Source organism: Mobula birostris, chromosome 11 (assembly GCF_030028105.1).
Source record: "Mobula birostris isolate sMobBir1 chromosome 11, sMobBir1.hap1, whole genome shotgun sequence".
NCBI lineage: Eukaryota > Metazoa > Chordata > Chondrichthyes > Myliobatiformes > Myliobatidae > Mobula > Mobula birostris.
In genome coordinates this window covers 94162830-94189942 of record NC_092380.1, presented here as the reverse complement: position 1 = coordinate 94189942, position 27113 = coordinate 94162830, and the positions used below count along the sequence as shown (strand labels likewise).

Here is a 27113-nt window from a genome sequence, read left to right as displayed (position 1 = left end):
AGCTTAAGCTCTGCAGTCGAATAAATGATTCCATATGACTCTCACCAAAGACTATTGAGCCAAAGCCTCCCACTCTAACCCTGGCCCATTCCAACAATAGCCGCTTCCACGATGATTGCTTCCCTTAAGTCTTAACTTCTTTTTCTGGCCCCTGATAATGCAACAAAATTACCACTCTTTCGACAAGTCCCAACAGGCCTTACTCGTTCTTTAAAATTGGCATGTAAACTCCACACGGGCTGGCTCCTTGTCATTCCATGGTCTCCGGCTCTGCAGACAATCCCCGACAGGGCCTGATCACCCTTTAAAACTGGTGCATCAACTCCACAAGCAACAGTCTTCAACTCCACAAGCAACAGTCTCCAACTCCCTCCGCAATCTCTCGCTCTATCCTTTGGTGCCCTTACTAATCAAGAACTTATCAACCTCTGCATTAAATAGACTGAATAACTTCGCCTCCACAGCACCCTATGGCAATGAATTCCACAGGTTCACCACTCCCTGGCTAAAGAAATTCTTCCTCATCTCTTTTCTAAAGGAATGTGCTTCTACTCTGAGGCTGTGCCATTTGGTCCTTGACTACCAACTATAGGAAACATCCACTCTGTGTAGGCCATTCAGTATTTGATGAGATTCTTCCTCCCCCCCCCCCCCCCCCAATTCTTCAAAACTGCAATAAATACAGACCCAGGGCAAACAAACGCTCCTTATATGTTAACCCTTTCATTCCCAGGGTCATTCTTGAGAACTTCCTCTGGACCCTAAATCCAACTCTATTCACCAGAATGACACTTCTACACTGTGTGTGTGTGTGTGTGTGTGTGTGTGTGTGTGTGCACGCGTGCGTGTGCGCAATCATCTATACATGCAAAACGCACAGAGGGATTAGGTTTGGTTACTATGAAGAGTGGTCTGGCAGGATGCTTTATCCTGGATTTGTGATCTCACACTTGGATGAAGCAGCAGCAGGAAGTAATGCAATTGGAAAGAGGAGAAAGAGGAATGAAAATTGTAATAAAAGTGCATCGTGTTGTGCTACAAAATAATTTGATTTCTATAAGAAATCATCTACCCAAACTGGACCTGCAGCCAGAAGTTTGAAACTGGACCAAATGGATCTGCATTATTCATGGAATTTATGTTTTTACATTTTTTTTATTTATTTCTGGCATTTTAATTATTGTAAAGCTCCACTGACTTAGTAATAAGTTCTATTTTCAAATTGATGAGACGTATAGATAGAATAAATGCAAATAGGCTTTTTCCATTGAGGTTGGGTGAAACTAGAACAAGAGGTCATAGGCTAGGGGTGAAAGGTGAAATATTTAAGGATGAAATATTTAATATTCACTCTGAGTGTGATGCAAATGTGGAACAAGTTGAGAGCAGAAGTGGTAGATGTGGATTTGATCGCAATATTTAAGAGAAATTTGGATACGCTCATGGATTGGAGGGGTATGCAGTACTATGGTCCAGTTGCAAGTTGATGGACTAGGCTGAAGAACAGTTCAACATGGACTACTTTACTTTTCTCTCCCAGTTGATCTCTACTGCCTTTGGAAAGTGAAAGGTTCATTCCATCAAGAATGATTATCTGGGCAGATTCTGGAATAAAATCTTTTGTTGTAGCTGGTAAAAATATCAAAATTTTCACCAGTCATAGCAAAGATCAAAATCAGTTGGATGTAATGAATCTCCAACCATGTCATTCATGCACAAATAACAAGTTGCATGCATAACATAAAAAAAATAGAAGCAGGAATATATCACTCCTTAGTATGATCATGGCTGATTTGTTCCAGGCCTACTCATGTAGAAATAACCATCCCCAAGTAGAGAGAGACTCACCAGTTCTGAGGGAAACAATGGTATTGTTATTGCCCATTTCCCCTCCAGGACGTGTATTTTGAAGATTGTGATGGATTAGAAGATAACTGACTTATTCCAAGGTCTGCAGCAGCTGTATTTTGGAGAATGTAAATTCCATAGGAACCTCCTTATTTTGCAAACATCTCTGAAGTAAAAAGAGAGAATATGGGAAATGATTAGATAGTCAAGCAGTATTTGTGGAGAAAGAATCAGATTTAGTATGGACTTTGGGCATTGGAGCATATAAAGGTATGGAGATCGTGTAGGCAGGAAGTATTGGTTTAGTTGTCAATTTCATCATTAATTTGATTGGTTTTGCTCAGCATGCTGGGCCAAAATGGCCTATTCATGTGTTGTACAGTTCTGTATTCTGTGTTCCAATATTTCAGGTTTCTCCATCAGCACTTCCCATCTCCCAGTTCAATCCTTTCTTAATATTGACCAGTTGAGTTGCTCCTTCAACACTGCTCTCTAATAGTGCAGCACTCTCACAATAATGACTCTGATGATGCAGTGTTCTCTCCACACTACTCCTCTGACCGTTCGGCATTTCTGCAGCACAGCCCTTCCAATAGTGTGGTTCTTCCTTTCTACTGCCCCACCAGAAGTGTTTTCTTTCATTCAGTTCAGATGCTCCCGTAGTGTGGAGTACTACTGTGGGTGAATATATGAGGTGTAAGATGTACTGTGCAACAGTGTGTGCTTCCCATAGGAGTGATAGTGGATGGAAATATATGGCTGATTCTAATGACCTTGATGATTGAGTTTCATCATTAAACTTCCTGTGGCACTGAGATCCAGAATAAGAGGCATCAATACCAGCATTGACCACTGACCATCGCCTCTCACTTCTGTTTAATTACACTGGAGGTTATAGTGAGGAAGTGAACACGGAATGGAATAGGTGGTTAGCTAACTGAGTAATGGCAAAATACATATGCCGACTCCAAAATACATCCATGGGTGCATTGACTTCTCAAACTTCCGCTAATGCCCCACCTCCCCCTCGTACCCCACCCGTTATTTATTTATTTATATACACACTTTCTTTTTCACTCTCTCCTTTTTTTCCCTCTGTCCCTCTCACTATACCCTTTGCCCATCCTTTGGGCTTCCCCTTCCCCTTGTCTTTCTCCCTAAGCCTCCTGTCTCATGATCCTCTCGTATCCCTTTTGTCAATCAACTGTCCAACTCTTGGCTCCATCCCTCCCTCTCCTGTCTTCTCCTATCATTTCGGATCTCCCCCTCCCACTTTCAAATCTCTTACTAGCTCTTCTTTCAGTTAGTCCTGATGAAGGGTCTCGGTTTGAAATGTTGACTGTACCTCTTCCTATAGATGCTGCCTGGCCTGTTGTGTTCACCAGCAATTTTTATGTGTGTTCCATGGGTGAGAATCCAGTTCTTAATAAACTCATGAATATCTTAAACAGGAGGTTTACACTTAAGAAAAATTCTGCCATCCAAACGCATGGTCATCTTCAAGTTCAGGGTAACTTTGAATCCATCATTTAAAAAAGGTTCAAAGGTTCATTTTATTATCAAAGTATGAATGCAGAATACAACTCTGAGATTTGTCTTCTCCAGACAGCCAGAAAATACAGAAAACCATCGAAGTAGTTGAAAGAAAGACATCAATCCTCTCCCCACAGAAAAAGAAAAAGGAACAAAAACTCGCAAACCCCAAACCTCCCCAACCCCTCCCTCACATGAAAAAATGCTAATTGAGTATCATTACATCATACAGCATAGAAAGAAACCGTTGACCCAACATGCCTGTGACAAAATGACCCACTTGTGCTCTTGTTCCCTATTTTTATGAAAGTGACAGAGAATTTGCCTGCACTATGACAGAATCAAGCAACATTCCTTTCTGGAAATCCTGTAGATCACTTGGGTGGGCACTTAATGTCAGCAGTGTTGCTTTGACCCCAGCATCTGCAGAGTATTTTGTGTTTAATGTCAGCAGTGATAATTTATAAGGTAATGGAGAGAATTGAGCAAGGTTTAGAGTAACAAGCTAGTGATTACCCTTTTTGTGGAGGATTCCTTGTCCATCAGTGGAATTAACATACTTGAAATTTACACAAGAGCGCAAAAGAGAATTTTGTTTCTGTAGATGCATTGTCACTTTGCTGGAACTGGAAAGTGCAGTAAAAAGTAATGGCACCATTATACATGCTGATGTGGATTTCTAACCTTCAGCCTGATGATTCCTATTTAAGCTATTGTTTATTTGTGAATGTTACAATAAAATCCTCAAGTATCCTTACTTTGCCATCTGTGCCATTTGTTGGTGCCTTCAAAATCAATTTAGATTTGCTGTGTGGTTCCTGTGATTCATTAGTCTTGCTGCCTAAAGAAAATGACCTTTGGAAACATTTGACGATGAGGTGAAGACCTAATTGAATTTTAAGTATGGGATGATATTATAAATTTTGATGCCCTGTATATGAAGGAATATCTTTTATTACATATTAAGCTTTTGACCACTGATTTGAATTTGTAGAGCCGCGTAATACACTCTCCCTGAATTTGTATTGATATTGATGTGAAAGTATTTTGAAAGCCACTTACTTCCTATTTCTGTTTCTTTGTAACCACAGCAATCCATCACAAATAGTGACATAATGTTTGTGAAACTCCACGCACCTTGGGAAACAATATGTAAATATGCAGAAAGAATGAACATCCGCATGCCCTTTAGGTATTGTACGTGCCTTGCTCTGTTAAGTTTAAGTATCATAACTTCGTTAAATTACTAACCATTATACTGGGGTTTTAGTGATATTTTAGCAGCTAGTCAGGGAAATTGTTAAAGATGAAAGCCAGATTATGGCAACATTTATAATAGAAGCTTTGAAAAGGGATAGCCTTCAATAGGAGAATTGTTTTGTTTTCCCACTAAGAAGCAATGCATTCCTTGACTGTCATCAAGTTAGTACCAACTCTGTTAAAAGATGAATAACACTTCTTTATCTTTGGCAGTTTGTGAGAATTACCACAAGATAATAACAAGTCAATAGTAGTGACCCCAAGCATGTTTCCCAAAGCTTCCTGTTATTCTAAAGCACCATTAAATAGTGATTATTTCAATCATTTAATGCTTTAGTTTGTGTGGTACGGCATGTACTGTGCATGATTGAATTACAATGTTCTTATTGCTTAATGGCAACTTGACATTTAAAATACACAGCAAGTAAATATTACTTGGTCTTTCCTTCCTTGTGTTTAGTTTTTGTTTTCCTATCCATCCAGGAAAAAATGTTATTATACTGATTGGAGGAGCAAAATGATGAGCAGGTTGGTTGGTGCTATGAAGCATTTGCTGATACCACAGTCCATCCTGTACAGATTGTGGTTGGTGGTTGTAAAATCACAGGTAGAACACTACAGATGTTGTTGCTGTCCAATATAGTTTGATGCAGTACAAAATTAATTTTAGTGAAAGCAGATCAACTCTTTGGAGGATGAAATGCTTAAATTCAATTTGCTTATTGATTTATTAAGCACTTGGACACAACGTTGCAATCACGCAAGTTAAACTTATTCCTACAATTTTCCAAGACCTTATCAAAAGGCATAGCTTTATTTGCAAGCCTGCCACTGTTTATTTCATACATTTCCATTGAACACTTCTGGCGAACTGAATGTAATGGACACTCCACAAATGGTTTACAGGTCCTTCGCTCCCTGCTTCAGGCAGTGGGGAGAGGCTGAGACAATGAAATCCTTCTTGGCTGGTAATAAATTCTTTCAGCTGTGAATGATAAATCTACTGCCCAATCTTTTCAAGCATACTTAAATCCTTTTTAGACACTTACAACCAGGATCATGAGCTCTTCCTTTGCTTGAAAATGAAGATGTCAGATATAATACCAGATTCAACAAGCAATGTTTTCTCAATCGGAGTTTTGATTCGCATAGCAATCAAGCAGCCCACCTTTTCTAACAACAAGTAGTTGTGGTTTCCTCCATTCCATTAAACCTTCCAGTCTGCGATGTAAAGAGCTGGCAGTCTGCTCTTGATTTAATGACATACTGAACATTGTTAGTGTGTTCAACATGTGACCATAAAGTGACATCAATATATTTACCCTTTAAAGAGCATTTGTGATACTTCGTAATTTTCTCCAACCAATAGATTTAAAATATTCCCATTAGTATACTAAGAACACAAAAGTATCTGTTTCCAAATAAAATTAAATGATTTAGCCATATATTATTGAAAGTCATGTCTATATTTGTTGCATTATTTAAAACTGAGAGTTTCTTTAGCGTGAAAATAGCATTATCTTCCTATGTAGAACCTGCTGAGTCAAAGCACAGACTTTCCAGCCAAATTATTCTCAGGTGGATGCATTATCTAGAGTAATATGTAACATAAAATCAGTTATACTATCAATAAGTCTGGTTCAGCAGTTTGTAGACTTTTATTTTTTGAATTTGTTACAAACTTGGAAAGAGTTTGTTCAACCCATTTAGTCTAAAGGTGCTCCCTGAACAATCCCATCTACCTCCTTCCTCGATGTATCATTCTATGATCAATTTTGTCTCACATGCCCATCAAATCTCCCATTAACGCCAACTCCCAATTAACGCCAACTCGTCTGTGAGTTGTGCCATGGAATAAGAGCACCCAAGCAAAAGGCAAACAATACAGATGGTAGCTGAAATCAGAGTCAAATCTAGTTTGTTGGAATCATAACCACACTACCTGCTGTGTGACTGTACCCTCCCAAATTCGTTCCCACTTTGTTGTTGCAGGTTTATTATATATGTTTTTCTGTGCCACTCCTGCAGATTAAAAATGATGCAGATTTTGGCATGGAGTACGTATTTCCCAAAATGAACACTCATTGTTTGAAACACTATTTGGGATTATCAGTGTCAACATCTAAATTGTTTTGATTCTAAATTGTTAATTTTGATAATGTTCTTCTGAGATACATAGGCATTTTTTACCATGCTGAAAGCTTTACTAGTATGTTTTTTTTCTTAAGGTATAAAGTTTTCTGACTTTGTTGTTCATCAAGCATACAAATTAGCCAGAGAAAGTGGCTCACCTGAGGACTGGGAGAAACTCAGAGTTTAGCAGAGGAGGACAAAGGGCTTAATTAGGAAGGGGAAAAAAGATTATGAGAGAAAACTGGCAGGGAACATAAAAACGGACTGTAAAAGCTTTTATAGATATGTGAAAAGGAAAAGACTGGTAAAGACAAATGTAGGTCCCCTGCAGACAGAAACAGGTGAATTGATTATGGGGAGCAAGGACATGGCAGACCAATTGAATAATTACTTTGGTTCTGTCTTTACTAAGGAGGACATGAATAATCTTCCAGAAGTAGTAGGGGACAGAGGGTCCAGTGAGATGGAGGAACTGAGCGAAATACATGTTAGTAGGGAAGTGGTGTTAGGTAAATTGAAGGGATTGAAGGCAGATAAATCCCCAGGGCCAGATGGTCTGCATCCTAGAGTGCTTAAGGAAGTAGCCCAAGAAATAGTGGATGCATTAGTGATAATTTTTCAAAACTCGTTAGATTCGGAATAGTTCCTGAGGATTGGAGGGTGGCTAATGTAACTCCACTTTTTAAAAAAGTAGGGAGAGAGAAACCGGGGAATTATAGACCGGTTAGCCTAACGTTGGTGATGGGGAAACTGCTGGAGTCAGTTATCAAGGATGTGATAACAGCACATTTGGAAAGCAGTGAAATGATCGGACAAAGTCAGCATGGATTTGTGAAAGGAAAATCATGTCTGACGAATCTCATAGAATTTTTTGAGGATGTAACTAGTAGAGTGGATAGGGGAGAACCTGTGGATGTGGTATATTTGGATTTTCAGAAGGCTTTTCACAAGGTCCCACACAGGAGATTAGTGTGCAAACTTAAAACACACGGTATTGGGGGTAAGGTATTGGTGTGGGTGGAGAGTTGGTTAGCAGACAGGAAGCAAAGAGTGGGAATAAACGGGACCTTTTCAGAATGGCAGGCAGTGACTAGTGGGGTACCGCAAGGCTCAGTGCTGGGACCCCAGTTGTTTACAATATATATTAATGACTTGGATGAGGGAATTAAATGCAGCATCTCCAAGTTTGCGGATGACACGAAGCTGGGGGGGCAGTGTTAGCTGTGAGGAGGATGCTAAGAGGATGCAGGGTGACTTGGATAGGTTGGGTGAGTGGGCAAATTCATGGCAGATGCAATTTATTGTGGATAAATGTGAAGTTATCCACTTTGGTGGCAAAAATAGGAAAACAGATTATTATCTGAATGGTGGCCGATTAGGAAAAGGGGAGGTGCAATGAGACCTGGGTGTCATTATACACCAGTCATTGAAAGTGGGCATGCAGGTACAGCAGGCGGTGAAAAAGGCGAATGGTATGCTGGCATTTATAGCGAGAGGATTCGAGTACAGGAGCAGGGAGGTACTACTGCAGTTGTACAAGGCCTTGGTGAGACCACACCTGGAGTATTGTGTGCAGTTTTGGTCCCCTAATCTGAGGAAAGACATCCTTGCCATAGAGGGAGTACAAAGAAGGTTCACCAGATTGATTCCTGGGATGGCAGGACTTTCATATGAAGAAAGACTGGATGAACTGGGCTTGTACTCGTTGGAATTTAGAAGATTGAGGGGGGATCTGATTGAAACGTATAAGATCCTAAAGGGATTGGACAGGCTAGATGCAGGAAGATTGTTCCCGATGTTGGGGAAGTCCAGAACGAGGGGCCACAGTTTAAGGATAGAGGGGAAGCCTTTTAGGACTGAGATTAGGAAAAACTTCTTCACACAGAGAGTGGTGAATCTGTGGAATTCTCTGCCACAGGAAGCAGTTGAGGCCAGTTCATTGGCTATATTTAAGAGGGAGTTAGATATGGCCCTTGTGGCTACGGGGGTCAGGGGGTATGGAGGGAAGGCTGGGGCGGGGTTCTGAGTTGGATGATCAGCCATGATCATAATAAATGGCGGTGCAGGCTCGAAGGGCCGAATGGCCTACTCCTGCACCTATTTTCTATGTTTCTATGTTTCTGTGTATCTCTCTCCATAGCTTAAGGTTGAAAAGTTAATAAATTGTATCTATTGGATGCTTCAGGATGAAAATCATCCATGCATAAAAGGAAGCTATCCTTTAGATTATTCTGCTGCCTTTTTCTGAATCTGTCTTGAGCAAAATAAACAGATTTATTTTTAAGTCATTTGAAAATCCCAGAAATGAAGGTACTGACAAGGGTTTCTTCGGTGCTGCAGAAAGGAATGGAAAATTGTCGAATATTTGTAATGTTTTTTCCCACCTAATGTATAACAATTGATTTGCCTGGAAAACCTGTTCTGTTAAAAGAAGGTGCATTGATTTCATTGTGTTTGAACAGGTATTGGAGGGAATGTAAGTAAGTTATCACCTGGATTAATTTTAAAATGAATAAAATGCATTTACAATAATATTTGGAACTTGAGCAAAGGATGCTGATTACATTTTTCCAAAGTAAATTATAAATTAAATAATATAACCAATTGATCATTTTCATTTTTTTGTTCATAAGGCTCCTCTGTCTTTCATCTGTTCTAGAGTTATACTTTTTCATTCATTAGGTTTAAGATTTACCCAGTTGAGTTCAGTACAAATTACCAGATACCCATGTGTCAAACAAACGTCAGAGACGAGGACATTTTCAAAGGCAGTGCATTAAATGGACAACAACAGTAGCTGACAGATGATTTTAATGTGATTTTACAATTCTCCAAATTAGTGCATGGGCATTTACATAGTCAGTGTTTCCCAAACATCTTTACTGCGGAATAAAACTTGCCTGAAAAATCCTCCAGTGTCATGTTTACATGTTTAAAATCAAACTTCTGATATTGTATCTTCATTTCATTGCCAATATTACAACATTATTGGCCAGGGATAATGCATTAAAAACTCAGTCTTAGTTTTAAATCATTGTAGACTGTAGGAATTGATCTGCTTCTCTGCCAACTTTGTTAAAGGAATCAGTCTGGCTCAGAATTGATCTGGTTCCAAACCTCAGTGCTCTGATTGCTTCACTACCCACTGTTCATGCATTGTTCTTCACCTGCTAACAAATATTAAGAACAGTAAAATAATAACTGAAAATGCTGGAAAAATTGAGCTACGTTAGATAGCATCTATGGAAGGAGCAGCAGACAACGTTTCAGGTCAAATATTCCAGAACATCAGTAAAAGTGGGGAAAATACAGATTGATTTTAAGTCGCAGGGAATCAGAATCAGGTTTATTGTCATTAACTTAGATGATTTTTTTTATTTTTGCAGCAGCAGTACAGTGCAAGTTACAGGTTGACCTTCACTAATCCGGCACCATTGGGACCTGAGGAGCGCCGGATTAGTGAAAATGCCAAATTACAGAAGGATCACATTAAGCATAATCAGTGCCGGATTATCAAAGGAACCGGATTACAGGTAGTCGGATTAGTGAAGGTCGACCTGTGTTAATAAATAAGAAAATAAATAAATAGGTAATAAAAAGAAATAAGAAGGTAGTGTTCCTGGGTTTACAGATATTCGGAAATCTGATGGTAAAGAGGAAGAAGCTTTTTCTGAATCTTTGAGTATATTGAGAAGATAGGGGCAGGATGATAATAACTAAGGGAAAATCACTGATAGGATGAGATCAGGAATACCATAGTTTACAAAGCTGTCTGCTTCATCAATTAATAACAGAAGTTAGAGAGGGAGCAAACAAAGAGAGCCGAGGAAGTAGGTGACAGCCTTTGTAGAAAAACTGAGTGGAGAGTTTTCCTGTCTGTCAATCCATTAACCTGTCAGCCATACAGCTTCGTATGAGCATGGCAGTCTTGAATTCAGCCTCTCAGGTTCATCCATTGTTCCCCACTCTCTCTGCAACATCAAACATCTCACTTTTGCCATTCTGATGAAAGATCTTAAGCCTGATAGATTACTCTCCACAGATTTTCAACAGGGTATGTGTTTCTTTGCATTTTTTTGTTTTTATTTCAGATTTCCATCATCTCCCGATTCTTTTTGATTTTCAGTGGAATAATCACTTAGTCCAACCCAAAAATCTTTTAAACCCTTGTTTCTCAGAAGATATTCATCCAATCGAATGACCTTTGCTGATTGAAAGTTGAATCTTAGCTTCACTTTGTGCAATGCTGGGTGTTTTATTATTGCACACTGCTGTTTCTGCCAACTTGAATCATTGCTGAGGAATCTGTGGCACCTCGATGTGTATTGCTTCATTTTTTTGTACATAATAACTAGAAACCCACATTAATGCAATGATTTTAATTCAGCTCTAGTCTGCTGAAATAGTAAGTTAGTTAATCTCTTGAATTTCTGATGTGGTTCTGTCAGAAACTATTTCAACTGCTGGGATTTTTGGCACCATGGAGACAATTCATTCCAAATAGCACAAGCCTTACTGAAATAGGGAAGTTGTATGCTGATGATGCTGGTGTTATTTTAGTTTTCATCATGAGCCATGTCTGCCACATACAGGATGGTGGCATTCCAAAAGGCATTGTCTACAGTGAGCTGGCTTTGGGTCAAGAGAACCACTGACTCCCGGCAACTCTGCTACAAGGATGTCTGCAATCGGGCCATGAAATCACTGGACATCAACAGTGAGTCCTAGGAGGAGCTTGCAGCCAACCGCACCAGGTGCAGAAGCACCCAGAGCAGCAGCTTAAGTCAGGCAAGGAAAAATTCCTGAAACCAGCAAAAGACAAACAGGCCCACAGAAAGAAATGCTGGGTCTCCAGCAGAGCTGAGACCACTTATAGATGCGACATTTGCAACAGAGACTGCTACTCTCGCATTGGACGGTGCTGCACCAACAACGTAGATGGCAAGGACGCAACTACCATGGTCAGCCTCGACCAACAGAGGCCCACTTTATTTCTCGTCACTTGGGCATGTTGTAGCAATGAGGAAGGACTGCCAGATATTATCTTTCCTTAAGGTTCAGGAAGATCAGAACTGAAGTATAAAACCAACTTCTGGCTTAGCAACGAAACCTGGTGGCTCCTTTGTCTTGGGTTGTGCTTTCCTTCTTTTTCAATCCCTGTCTGAGCCCTTCACAGACTGGTGCTGAATGCTGCACAGAATGTAAGTGTTTCCCTGTCCCGGAGATAAAGTCACATTGTTCTATTGGCCCGTTGAGACATTCCCATTTTAGTTTGACCTGCAGTACTTGGGATTGATAGCGTCTCACTCTGAGCAGGTGACTGCTCTCCGGGTTTCACAGCCCACCTTCCTGCCATGCGGTCTGCAGGGAACTGGCTTTATGCTTCTCCTCTGTCACCCAAAACAAATACTGGCCTGCAACTTGCTAAGTGCTATTAACTGCCTGTGTTTGCCACCAAGTCCATTTCAACCATCCTTGGCGTTCCTGTGTCATAAGGATGACATTACTGTTTGGCAACATCAGTGTTCCATTGGGCAGGTTCCTATGGTATTCTATCCACGGGAGAGGGTTAGAACAAAGCCTGAACACAAAAGTATGAAGCAAACCTTTTAATGGGCTGCTGTTAATTGATTATAGCTCAGCCTTCATCACAATGAAACCCTCAGTTCTAATCAACAAGTTCCAAAGCCTGGGCATATGTACCTCCTCCGGCAACTGGATCCTTGACATCCTCACTAGGAAGCCACAGTCAGTACAGGTCAGAAATAACATCTCCTAGCTGACAATCAACACTGGCGCACACCTCAAAGATGCATGCCTTGTCCACTTTTCCACTCGCTATACACCTGTGATCCTGTGGCTAGGCACAGCTCAAACACTGATGACACAACTATTGTTGGCAGAATTTCAGATGGTGATGAGGAAGTGCACAGAGGTGAGATAGATCAGCTAATTGAGCGGTGTCGCAACAACAACCTTGCACTCAAGATCAGTAAGACAAAGGAATTGAATGTTAACCTTAGGAAGGGGAAGTCAATGGAATACGCCTCTTTAAGGGATCAGCAGTGGAAAGTGGGTGCAGTTTCAAGTTCCTGGGTGTCAACATGTCTGAAGGTCTATCCTGGTCCCAACATTTTCATGCAGTTACAAAGAAGGCATGACTGTGACTATATTTCATAGGAATTTGGTATGTCACCAAAATTTCTTGCAAATTTCTACAGATATATCTTGGAGAGCATCACCATCTGGCATGGAGGGGCAACTACACCGGATCGGAAAAAGCTGCAGAAAGTTGTAAACTCAGCCAGCTCCATCATTGGCACTAGCCTCGTCACCATTGAGGATGGTGATGCCATCATCTATCATTAAGGAGTCCCATCACTCAGGACATGCCCTCTTCTCAGAATCGGAATCAGCTTTAACATCACTGGCATATGTTGTGAAATTTGTTCTTTTGTGGTGGTAGTACATTATAATACATAATAAATTACAATAGGAAGTATATCTAAAAAAGAAATTTAAATTAAGTAAGTAGTGCAGAAGGAGGGAGAGAAAAGCTGAGCTAATGTCCATGGGTTCATTGTCTATTCAGAAATCTGATGGCAGAGGGGACAAAGCTGTTCTGAAATTGTGAGTGTGTGTCTTCATGCTCCTGTACCTCTTCCTTGATGGCAGCAATGAGAAGAAGGTTTGTCCTGGATGACGGGGGTCCTTAAAGATGAATGCCACCTTTTTGAAGCATCATCTTTTGAAGGTGTCCTGGATCCTGGGGAAGCTAGTGCCCATAATAGAACTGACAGAGTTTACAAATTTATGCAGCTTATTTTGATCTTACTTCTACCATCAGGGAGGAGGTACAGAGCCAGAAAGCCTTCATTTAATGTGTCAGAAAAAGCTTTTTCCCCTCTGCTATCGGATTTCTGAATGGACAGTGAACCCTTGCACACTACCTCACTGTCTTTTCTCTCTTCTTTCCCTCTCTCTTTTTGCATACTTATTTTAAATTTTGTAAAAATTTCTTATTGTAACTTACAGTTTTAAATATATTTTTATAATTATGAATTGCACTGTGCTGCTGTCACCAAACAACAAATTGCATGACATATGCCAGTGATATTAAATCTGATTCTGCTAACAGACAACTAAGTCACAGACTGCACCGAAATTTTTCATTGATCAAATCCACCATTTTTCCAGTGCATTCAGAACCATTAAAACATTCAGATTTAAACAAAAAGTAACTATTAAAATACTCTTAAAATTTGTTCGTCTTGAATGAATAAACACACTCCAGGAAACCCAGATAAGAATGCAATTGATCCTATTGTTACCATTCTGATCCCAGCTTTTAAATCTTTAAGTGGAAGGTCTCATGGATACTGCCGCAGCTGTAGGCAGGTTTACCCATGGAGTCCTGGAATACAGGGTAGTACCAGGGCTTGGCCAGCAAGTTTACAATTTGCAGGTTTTCAAAGCAACACTGAAGCTGCTGGAGATCACACTGAGAAATACCAGCACATCCAATAAGGCCAACACATTTTCAGAAGATCTTGGCCCACAGGTTTAAAGTCCTAGCTTCATGTTTTCAAATCTGTTGGGAAAGAATAAGTAAAATCCTTCTAAAATGAACCTAATCCATTGATTTACATTTTAATAAATTGCTAGACACATTCTCTGTGAAATAATGGATCCACTGTGGTGCCCTCTGAGCGAACAGGGTTACGAAGATTTTAGTATTATCTTGGTCATATAATCCAGGAAAGCTTCTAAATGGCCCATGCTTGTGGGCTTAGGGTTAACAATTTTGCATCTTAGGAAGAATATGAAAAATATTTTACCTCCTGCCCTGTAAATCATTCTTGAAGAAATGCCATTCAACCAGCTTGCCTTGTTCCAACTTTGGAGGGCCGCCTGAGTTTGGGAAACACTGCTCTACTTGCATGCATGCACTGCATGAGTTACTTGGTTAGCATGTCTTTATAATATTAATTTCCATAGGGGTGGAAACAGATGTCCCAGAATACACAGCTGGGAACCCATGGACATTAAACATGACTCAAACAATTTTGGTACAATTTATTAAAACAATTGCTGCAGTACTGAAAAGAGTAATTAAAGTTGGAATTTAGTATGGGAGATGTGATTATCTGCCACTAACAATAAAATATCAAGCCATGTGATTGGTTAATGGTCACCATGGATTGTAAATAGTAATATAAATGGCCAGTCTGGAATGATTAGTGATGACTATCATTCACAATGCACCATCTAAGATAAATAACAATCATTTTAAACATCATCCCTGAGTTTATCACTTTGAATTTGCCAAATGGACCAGATGTTTTCATCCAAACAGATAAGTGAGTAACCCCAATATATTTTATGTGTCTCCCAGTGAATTCACTCCCCTTTTAGTTACATTGGTTTTGCAACAATATCAAGGAAAACTTAAATACACTTTACTTTGATTTCATATGTCATTTTGAAATAAATGTTTAAAATGGAGAATACTTTGGCTTAACTTCCAGAATAGTCCCATGATAACTAAATTGTATCCTTATATAATTCCTAAAGTTTTTTCTGGTCAAATATTCCAGACATTTCAAGCAATAATTATTTCATGTAGGCATGAAAGATAATAAGGAAAACAATAAATTTAATTGAATGAATCGTAGGAGTGAGTATCTAATATCTTGATAAATTAGAAAGATTTCAAAATAAATATTAATAAATGACCCCCATAGTAAATATTCTGATAGATTTGAATAGTTAACATTAGTTCTGTTGAATAGTACTTCAATCAAATTTGGCCTACAATATTTAATATTTTTATAAAAGAAATATTGTAAATAGATTATTGTACATGTTTTGGGCAAATGTTTTTAAAATCCATGAGTTTAAAGTACTTAAATTAATGTTCTAAGATTATTTATGTGCACTTCAACTTAAGTGTTAGTAGTGTAACTTTTTTGTATTAGTGTTCAGAAGAACTTGCGACATATAAAAAGCTGGTTGCCAAGAAACCCAATGCAGCTTGATAAAGAAGCTCTACCAGATCTTGAAGAGACTGAGAGCTACACAGCACCATTCAGTAGAGCGAGGATGCACCAGTAAGTATAAAAAGTGCATGGAATTCAAAATTGTATGCATGTAGTCCATTAGTAATATTAAATTATATTAATATTACAGAAAGAATATGAACAAAACTATTCTGGACGTGAGAAGATACGACAATGTAAAGTTTCAAAATTCACTTAACTTCCTGAAAGTTCAACACCATTTGGATGTAATAATCTTGTTATGTGCTATCATTAATAAACTTTGTAATCAATCTCAAAAATTAATTGCCAAGTACTACTGATGGAATGTGTCTACATTTCTCGTTGCTTGGTAAAGCAGCCATCATAATCAACAATCCCACACACCCTGGACATTTTCTCTTCTCCCCCTCCCAGTGGGCAGCAGATACAAAAGCCTGATGGTATATCCTGCCTGGCACAAGGACAGCTTCTATCCCAGTGCTATAAGATGATTGAATGATTCCCAAGTATGATAAAATGGACTCTTGACTTCACAATCTACCTCACTGGGCCCTTGCACCTTACTGCCTAACTGCAGTTTCTTTGCACTGTAAACACTAAATTCTGCACTCAGTTATTACCTCAGTACACACTTGGAATGAATTAAACTGTATTGAACAGTATGCAGGGCAATGCTTTCATTGTGACAATAATAAAGTGTTTTACCAATGTACCTATAGGATTAGGTGGTGGGGTGGAAATATACCAAAGGAGGTGTAGGGCATTCCTTCCCTCCGCTAGCCTGCAGGTCACTCTTGGGCAAGGTGTAGCACCTGCTTAACCCACCACTGCCAGGGTCACTTGAAGCCAAGTGCGTTGGTGATGGTTGGTTGTATGAGCAGCTGAGCATATCACAAGTCCTAGTTCTGTGACCACTGACAGCAGGCAGGCGGTCTCTGAAGAGTACGGATAATACCTGGGGTCCCCAGTCTTGTAAAGACTCTGCCCAGAAGAACAAGCAAACTGTAAGATATTTAGTGGTACTGACCATGAAAACATCTCCGGACAATTTCTAGCAACTGTGTTTAAGTTTCAATGGCACGCAAAACTTAAATGTAAGATATCACAAATCGTACTTCTTTCTTTTTGGAACATTTTCAGCTTCACCATAACCAACAAAGATACATTCTTTAGTAATGCTACAAGAAGTAGAATAGTGCATCATGTACTACAGAGGACAAAATATGAAGATGGAAAATCTAAAATGGGTAATGTTTTAATTATTAAGTTTAGTTGTTAAATTTATTTTCTTTAAACCACTAGTTCAAAAAAAAACAATTTTGGTAATTTCAATGTGATATTGTACATATTGTATGCATTGATATTACAGACTGATATTTCAAATTAAAATAAAAATATAATATATTTTAATTGTAGTGCCATTTTTAATGTAATTGGCTTTGAACTTGTATTTTAAGTTAATGCCATAGCATTATTCTTTGATTGTTCAGAGCTTATACTGGATTTAGTTTTACAGAATGAATCCAGCGATGTAAAAAGCTGGCAGTTGGAGAGCATTTTTGTTTGACGGTTACAGTTTAATTTGGTTTAACAAAAGTCAGCAGAAATCAGCTACTTGCAGGTTCATCAGTGTCAGCTGTCACTGGGAGGTATTCAAGCAGAAGGGGTTATTCAGGCCAAATTTGTTCCTATTAAAAGTGAAAAGTTCATTCCCAAAAATAGACTTCTTGGATGTTGGGAAACATTTAAGATAGGATCAAAAAAATAGGAAACTTCTGAAGCTACCAAGAGTTCAGCATCACTGATATCTCAGAAGAATATAGGACAGAAAGGGTGAAATGAAAAAAGAGAATTTCTTGGTCAAAGAGGGTACAAACTAATTGCAAGCAAAATCAATAAAAAAATAAGGTAAATAAAAATATGATTAGAAACAGGAGAACAAAGAAAAGAGCAGTGGTTATTGGAAAAACTAAAACAGTAACCTTAATATGGTGGATACATGACATGCAGGATGTGGAGAATCTCTGCCCAATTATCATCAACATATCACACTTGACTGCTGTTATACTACAATCTGGCAACCAAGTAAAATACAAGAGTTCCAGGTATGACCTCCAGAAAGCCATCTGATACGCGTCAATTCCAGTCCAAACCTGAATCACAGGAAGATGCTGGACTGCTGTGGCAGAACTTGAATACTATCGGCACCTACTAAGTGAAACCAAGCAACACATGCAACATGATTTCGCTCCCAGGTGAGCTCAATGCCTTTTCTGCTTACTTTCACTGACAAAACATGAACTTCACAAGCTCCTACAGCCCCTGATGATGCTGTGATTTCAGCCTCTGGAGCTGACATCCTTCAGGAGGATGAATCTACAGAATGCATCAGGCCCAGCTGGGGTACCTGGCCAAGTACAGGTGGCCTGTACTATTCAACTGGCTGGAGTATTCACTGATATCTTTAACCTCTTGCTTCGGCAGTCTGGTGTACCCACCTACTTCAATTATACAGATGCCCAAGAAGAATATGATAACCTGCCTCAGTGACTATCACCTAGAAGTACTTACATCCACTGTGATGAAGTGCTTTCAGAGATTAGTGTTGATGCATGTCAACTCTGGCCTCAGGAGCAACCTGGATGGCTTCAATTTGCCTACTGTAGCAACAAGTCCATAGCAGATGCCATTTCATTGGCTCTTCACTCAACCCTGGAATATCTGGACAATGGAAGTGCATAGATCAGGATGCTCTCATCAACTACAGCTCTGCATTCAATACTATCAGCTCCTCAAGACTATTCAATAACCTCCAAGTCCTGGGCCTCAATACCTGCTTGTGGAATTGCAACCTTGATTTCTTCACAGTTCAGACTGGCAACAACATCTCTTCCGTAATCACTATTAGTTCAGGTGCACCACAGGGCTGTGTGCTTAGCCCCTGCTCTACTTGCTTTATACTTATGACTGTATAGCTCCAATATCATATATAAGCTTGCTGATGACACCATTGCTGTGGGCTGAATCAAAGGTGCATATCAGAAGGAGACTGAAGATCTGGATGAATGGTAGAACAATAACCTCTCACTCAATGTCAGCAAAACCAAAGAGCTAATTATTGACTAAAGGAGTAGGGAACCAAAGGTCCATGAACCAGTCCTCATCAGGGAATCAGAGGTGGAGAGTGTCATCAGCCTTAAATTTCTCAGCATTATCATTTCTCAGGGTCAGTCCTGGGTCCTGCGCGTAACTACTTTCTTGGAAGTTTGCATGAATTTGGCATGTCATCTAAAACTTTGATAAACTTCTATAAATGCGCAGTGGAAAGTACACTGACTGGTTGCATCATGGCTTGAAATGGGAGCGCTAATGCCTTTGAAAGGAATAACTTAAAAAAAATAGTGGATAAAGCCCTTTCCATCATACCAGCAGGTTCAAGAACAGTTATTACCTCTCAACCATAAGGCTGTTGAACCAGAGGGATAATAGATTCCACAGTCTATGGACTCGCTCTTAAGAGCTCTACAACTTGTGTCCTCGATATTCATTGCTTGTTTGTTTACAATTATTTTTCTTTTTGTTTGTATTTGAACAATTTGTTGTCTTTTACACGTTGGTTGCTTGTCTTTGACATTGATTCTATTGTCAAGGTTGCTGGTGAACGCAGCAGGCCAGGCAGCATCTGTAGGAAGAGGTGCAGTCAACGTTTCAGGCCGAGATCCTGACGAAGGGTCTCGGCCTGAAACGTCGACTGCACCTCTTCCTACAGATGCTGCCTGGCCTGCTGTGTTCACCAGCAACTTTGATGTGTGTTGCTTGAATTTCCAGCATCTGCAGAATTCCTGTTGTTTTTGATTCTATTGTGTTACTTTGTAGCTACTGTGAATGCCTTCAAGAAAATGAATCTCAGTGTAGTATATTGTGACTATAGTAGTATATATATGTACTTTGATAATAAATTTATTTTGAACTTTGAAGATTCATATGGATGCAACTTGACTTCATAGAAAGGGATAATATAGGCATTGATATTCGGGTGAAAGAATGTGAAGGAGGTAAATGCATAATAATAGATTACAAGATATGTAAAGGACAAAAGGAACTTAAAAGAAAAAATAATTGTAAATAAATAAGCAATGAATATCGAGAACATGAGTTATAGAGCACTTAAGAGTGAGTCTGTAGATTACGGGATCAGTTTAGATTTGGGGTGATCGCAGTTACCCTCTCTAGTTCAAGAGTCTTAGAACCTCCGAGACACAATAGACAGTGGATCAAGCATTGATATGTGGGAAACCTGTTGATTGGCATGGACATAGCAGAAGGAAATTATTTTCTGCTGCTTCACTCGATGCAATCTCCAATTTATTTATGCAAATGGAAGAAATTGTTAAAATTCATGCAGTTTTTTGTACTTTAACAGCCAACATGTTGAATGCAAAGGCAGGGTCATTATATCAGAACAATGTAAACACACTAGCTGATCCACAGCTAAAGTTTGGATCACATACTACTAGAATGTTATGAATGTTGACAAGACTGTCCAGGCTGAGATCATACATAAGTTTTTGATATTATACACTCTAGAGACTACTGTGTGTGAAAATCGCAGGAGATCAGCTGCTTCTGAGATAATTAGACCACTCTGTTTGGCACCTACAATCACTTCATGGTCAAAGTCACTTGGATCACATTTCTTCCACATTGTGAAATTTGGTTTGAACAACAACAACTGAACATCTTGACCATATCTGCATGCTTTTATGCATTGAGTTGCTGCCACATGATTGGATGATTAGATATTTGCATTAAGCAGCAAGTGGATCTAATAAAGTGGCCATTGAATTCGAGATTTAATTCTGAAGGAGATTTAGGGAAATTGTAAGAGGTCCAGACAGGTTGAACAGAAATAATTTATTTCCTTTGTCAGAGACATCAATAGCAAGGGAATATGGATTTAATGTAGGCACAAGAGGTACTGCAGATGCTGGAAATCTAGAACAATACGCACATTGTGCTGGAGGAGCTATGTAGCAGTTAGCGTAGCACTATTACAGCACCAGGTTCAGTTCCTGCTGCTGTCAGTAAGGAGTTTGTATGTTCTCCCCGTAACTGTGTGGGCTTCCTCCGGTTGTGCACGGTAGTGCGTTAATTGGTCAAATAGGTGTTATTGGGTAGCATGGGCCAGGAGGGCCAATTACCATGCTGCATCTCCAAATAAAATTTGTATAAAATACCACTAACATCAATAAAGGCATTTCTAGCTGGCTGAGTACAAAAACCTGTACCGGCTAACATTTATTTCACTGGTTCTTCTTCTTCTTTCCCTTTTCCTCAGGTTTAAATTAGGTTACTCAACAATGGAACATATGATGCTGCCTTCCCTCCACATGAGGTGAGAGTGTGTTAACCTTTTACTGTTGATAGAGTGAGGAACCCACCACAGTTCAACGTAAGATCATTGATGCCTGGCTAACCTGCCTGATCTTTTATTCCAGGCTGGGACTTTTGAGTCACTCCATCAAAAAAGTGAACACTCGGTAAAGATAGAACGTGACTGTAGTAGCTTAAATTTCACACATTTACCTTTAGTTCTACATCAACATTATTATCTTGCTGAAGATTTAGTAACTATGGCCATGTTTCTTGAGATATCATAGTTGGCTCCATAATACGTTATTCTCACTCCTCTGTCTTCTCAGCCCTGCCAAGTCTTTCCTTTGATCTGTAATTAGCTCTTTTCACATCACTGCAATTAAATTGGCCTCCACTTCCACTTTCCAAGTGTATTCCAGCCCCTAACCATTCCTATTTGCCCCTCATGTCATGTTCCTTTAACTTAGTTTTATGCCCTTTTGTCTGTGACCACTCTACCAATAGGAACAATTTCTCTTCATCTTTACTGTTCATCCTCATTAAATTACCTCCAATGTCCAAGGAAAACAACCCCTGCTTCTCCAGTCTGTTCACGGAGCTCATCATTGGAATCATTTTTGTGAATGTCTTCGGTGTGCTTTAGAAAGATTTTACATCCTTAAAAGTTCAAAATAAATTTATTGCTAAAGTACATGTATGTGTGTGTGTGTATATATATATATATATATATATATATATTTATGATCATATTACTACCTTGAGCTGATTTGCTTGCTGGCATTCACAGGAGAACAAAGTAATACAATAGAATCATTGAAAAACTACACACAAAGACGGACAAAAAAAAAACAATGTGCAAAAGAAGACAAACTGTGCAAAATACAAAAATAAATAAATAATATCCTTTCAAAGGTGTCATTCAAACTGCGCACAATCCATTTTGTGATTGAACTGGTGTTTTTTCAGATTCGCTATGACTTGTATTGTTAGCCCCTGTTTATAAAGTGAGAAGCATCCCATGCACTATTTTAACCTCATCTCAATCTATCCTGCACTTTGCAGGAACTAGAATGTGCTCTTGACTTTATTTTGCTCTGTTTAGCTTCTTTTCGAATTATCCAGCATTATGTTTCATCTGCTTTCCAAACTTCCATGCTATCAACCTGTTTGTCTCACTTGAAGCTTTTTGCTGTCCTTCTCCATAATTCACCATGTGGCAGGTTTTTTAATCAGCAAATATGCAAATTGCACCTTGTAGTTCAAGTATAGCTGTAGTCCTTGAACAAATCTTCATCCCAAATCAACCTTCCACTTACACTCTTTTTTCTTTCAATTTTGTATTTATATGCTATAGGACCCTTATATCCCATAGCCTTTAATCTTCTTACAAGTCTAACATGTGGCTCTTTAACAAAATGGAAGTCCATATTACCACCACAATATTTCCCTCATTTTTCTGCTCTGTTCCTTCTTCAGAAATCCTTCAAAAGGTAGTGGATTCACTGTCAGCGAGGGAAGAGGAAAGGGCAGGCAGAGCAGGGTTCCCCTGTGGCCATTCCCTCAACAATAAGTATACTGCATTGGATACCGTTGCGGGGGCTGTCTTACCTGGGACAAGCAGCAGTAGCCGGATCTCTGGCACTGAGTCTGGCTCTGCAGTGCAGAAGGGAGGGTGGAAAAAGAGGAGAGCGGTAGTGATAGGGGACTCGATAGTTAGAGGTGCAGATAGGAGATTCTGTGGTCGTGATTAGAGAATCCAGATGGTTTGTTGCCTCCCGGGTGCCAGGGTCAAGGATGTCTCTGATCGCTTGCATGACATTCTGAAGTGGGAGGGTGATCAGCCAGATGTTGTGGTGCACATCGGTACCAATGACATAGCAAGGAAGAGTGAGGAGGTCCTGGAGAGTGAGTATAGAGAGCTGGTAGGAAGTTGAAAAGCAGGACCTCAAGGGTGGTAATCTCAGATTGCTACCTGTGCTACGTGCCAGTGAGGGTAAGAATAGGATGCTCTGGAGGATGAACAAGTGGCTGAGGAACTGGTGTAGGGGGCAGGGTTTTAGATTTCAGGATCATTGAACCTCTTCTGGGGCAGGGGGACCTGTACAAAAGAGACGGGTTACACTTGAACTACAGGGGGACCAATATCCTTTCAAGGAGGTTTGTTAGTGCTATTGGGGGAGGCTTTAAACTAGATTTGCAGGGGGATGGGAACCAGAGTGCCAGAGCTGACAGTGTGGCTGGGGTGAAAATAAATGAAGTTAAAAGTTCAAACAAATCTGCTAATAGAAAGGTTGTGAGTGGTAGGTAAAAATCTTCTGAGGTGTATATATTTCAATGCTAGAGTATTGCGAGGAAGGCGCTAGGTATACATGGAGAGGTGGTAAATTGGATTAGACATTGGCTCAATGGAAGAAGCCAAAGAGTGGTAGTAGAGAATTGCTTCTCCGAGTGGAGGCCTGTGACTAGTGGTGTGCCACAGGCGATCAGTGCTGGGGTCCATTGTTATTTGTCATCTATATCAATGATCTGGATGATAATGTGGTAAATTGGATCAGCAAATTTGCTGATGATACAAAGATTGGAGGTGTAGTAAGACAGTGAGGAAGGTTTTCAAGCCTGCAGAGGGACTTGGACCAGCTAGAAAAAATGGGCTGAAAAATGGCAGATGGAGTTTAATACAGACAAGTGTGAGGTATTGCACATTGGAAGGACAAACCAAGGTAGGACATACAGGATTAATGGTAAGGCACTGAGGAGTGCAGTAGAACAGAGGGATCTGGGATACAGATACAAAATTCCCTAAAAGTGGCGTCACAGATAGATAGGGTCGTAAAGAGAGCTTTTGGTACATTGGCCTTTATTAATCAAAGTATTGAGTATAAGAGCTGGAATGTTATGATTGATGTTGTATAAGGCATTGGTGAGGCCGAATCTGGAGTATTGTGTCTCAGTTTTGGTCACCAAATTACAGGAAGATATAATTAAGGTTGAAAGAGTGCAGAAGAAGGTTTACAAGGATGTTGCCAGGACTTGAGGAAACTCAGTTACAGAGAAAGGTTGAATAGGTTAGACTTATTCCCTGGAGCATAGAAGAATGAGGGGAGATTTGATAGAGGTATATAAAATTATGATGTGTATAGATAGAGTGAATGCAAGCAGGCTTTTTCCTCTGAGGCAAGGGGACACACACCGGGTTCCCGCTGATCGTACCTTTCCACCCTGTGCGTCTAAAGGCTTGGTTCCGCAACCAGCCTTCCAAACGACTCCCGCCAGTTGCGGGGGGGGGGGCACCGCTTTCCAGGGTCTCATTACCTTGTGGTGTCGTGTGTCTTGCCTTAGCGAACCTGTCCCTTTTATCCCCCTGCTGGGGTATCGCCTGTCCATCACTTTAGACAGTTCAGGGTTCAAAGGGGGGAGCCGCTCTAGACAGCTCTCTCACACCGTCCCTTCATTACACATCTCCAGATCGCCTGTCCATTACTTCAAACAGTTCAGGGTTCAAAGGGGGAGCCGCTCTAGACAGCTCTCTCTCCCGTTCCTTCTTTACACATCTCCAAATCGCCTGTCCCATCACTTCAAACAGTTCAGGGTTCAAAGGGGAGCCGCTCTAGACAGCTCTGTCTCCCGTCCCTTCATTACTCATCTCCAAATGCTGCTCCAATGTCTTCCTTATCTCTCTCTCTCCCGAAGACAGGTGGCAGACCAACTGCTGATCACACAGGACAGCTAACATCTATGTGTATTCTTGTCACACTTCCCCCCTTTAAGGATTTTTACCGGGGGGTAAAAATTACAAACATGAAAACATTATTTGATACACACACAAATATAAGATCTTTATCAGCTATTTGGCTAACACAACGAGTTTGAAGTTGTCAACACCTTGACAGACAGTCAGCAATCACATTTTCCGTCCCTTTTATATGTGTTATTAATAATCCCTTAGACCAGGCTCCAACTTAGCAAACTTCATAGTGGCCAAAAACACTGATGAATTGCGATCAATGTAACCTCTCATTTGGTTTTGTCCAGACCACAATAACAAGGGTCATCCCATTCCGACGTAGTTTTCTCTTGCAAGGCTTAGTAGGAGGGGGAGGGTAGTGACCGCAGAGTTATTGCAAAACTTCCTACAGTACCCCACCATCTCCAAGAGCCTTCTGAGGGCCCTCTTGTCTGTGGGGTGTTGGGAGGTCAGCGATAGCCTGCACTGTAGCTTGCATCGCTGCAGCTGCCCTGTGTCACCACAATTCCCAGATAAGTGACCTTCGCGTGGCCGAACTCACTTTCTTCAAGGTTCACTATCAAGCTGGCTTCAGACAGCCGTATTAAATTGCCAATACACACCTCTGTGTTTGTCAGCCCTTTAGTCACTGAATTACTCATTCTATATGGATGTTGTTTACTAGGCTGGCTCTTATTGTAACATACACCACCCAACGTCCCAGTTCTTTGCATCCACCTCGGGACAATCAAAACACATGGGTGCGAGTCGTTTAATTACTTCTCCTAAAGAGTCGCTCTGTTCGGGGATTAAGGGAGAGACCTTATCAGTAGACCTGGCCAAAACAATAGCCTTCTCCCATCTGATCGATCCCATACTAATCTTTTTCAAAATGGTTTCTTTCTCTTATCAGGGGGCCCCTAGCTTCACTGATTTCCACGCTGACAACGACTAGGTTGGTTAGCATATCAAAAGCCGGTGGACCGTCTCAGTTCGCGTCGGTCATGATCAATAACATCCTTCCCCCTGGGCAGCCGGTAAACCTCTTTCATGATTCCACCAACTGTTTCCTCCAGCACCGCAAAATGTCCACCGGGGGGTACCCTCGTGGGCCATGTTAAAAACCTCATCCCCATAACTCTTTTGCACCACCCCCCCGTTCCTCATCTGCGGGCATGGTACTTGGTCTCCCTTTCTTCCTTAGCACTTCCTCCTCCGCACAATAGCCTACTAGTTCCCTTGTCAAGTCTGTGTCAGAGAGAGCTGTCTCTGCCAAAACCACCAGCCCCTCGTCTCGCTCCTGCGTCTGCACAAATTCTTTCCTGGCTACTGCTATGTCTGTCCCAGCTCCCTCACTACCTCTTGTCTCACTACACTCCTTCTTTTCATTTTCTACCCTCTTCTCGTACAAGGTTGGCAGAAACGTTTCAGCTAAATTCACTACCGCAGCCCCATGATGAACCTGTGAGTCCATGGGCGGGGCCTCACTGCTGGCAGGCTGACCTGTCAATCTCACGACTGGGAACACGATTCCCCCCGGCGACGTCATTACCGAGCAAGACTTCCACGCCTTTCATCGGTAATTCAGACCTCACCCCGATCGTGACTAGTCCAGAGGACCAGGTTGCTTTGTAAGTGTATCTGGTGCAAAAGGGACTGACTCTGTCCCTTCCCCAACACCTTTGACCTTTACCTCCCCAGTCTGGGTCTCTGAGCTAAACTCTAATACACTCTTCAGTATTAGTGACTGACACGCTCCCGTGTCTCTCCAGATCCGCACTGGAACTGGTTTTAAACCCCTCTTCACTGACACCAATCCGGCCGAGATAAAACCTCTCGCGCCCTTCCTGAACTTTGGCAGACCTGTCCCTTCCCTAGCGGTTTGCTTAACAGCTCGATACAGCCAGTCAAAATCGCTGTCTTCCCTTTTCCCGTCTCCTTCTTTGGGGCAAGCACCTGGACGCAAAGTGTCCGACTTTCCCGCAATTATAACAGACCACCCCAGGGAGACTTCCTACCAGACTGCTCCCGGTCTACCTTATCCTTCTCACTAGTCCCCGGCTTACTTTCTGACTTTTCCGGCGGACTCTGCCCGCCGTCTGACTACCCTTCTGGTAGCCTTTACTCGGGGCAAACTTCATTTTATGCGTCAATGCATACTGATCCGCCAACTTAGCAGTTGCGGCTAACGTGGCTGC

General features: G+C 40.7%; 1 protein-coding gene across 1 annotated transcript in view; it reads left to right on the top strand.

The window, feature by feature from the left end:
* The window catches only part of ano3 (anoctamin 3), a 586826-nt gene that overhangs the window by 374271 nt on the left and 185442 nt on the right, over positions 1-27113 (top strand). The window contains exons 7-10 of the mRNA XM_072272723.1: positions 4473-4573; positions 15753-15884; positions 16956-17081; positions 21165-21210. Of these exons, the coding sequence (XP_072128824.1) occupies positions 4473-4573; positions 15753-15884; positions 16956-17081; positions 21165-21210 (405 nt within the window). The remainder of the gene's footprint in view (positions 1-4472; positions 4574-15752; positions 15885-16955; positions 17082-21164; positions 21211-27113) is intronic.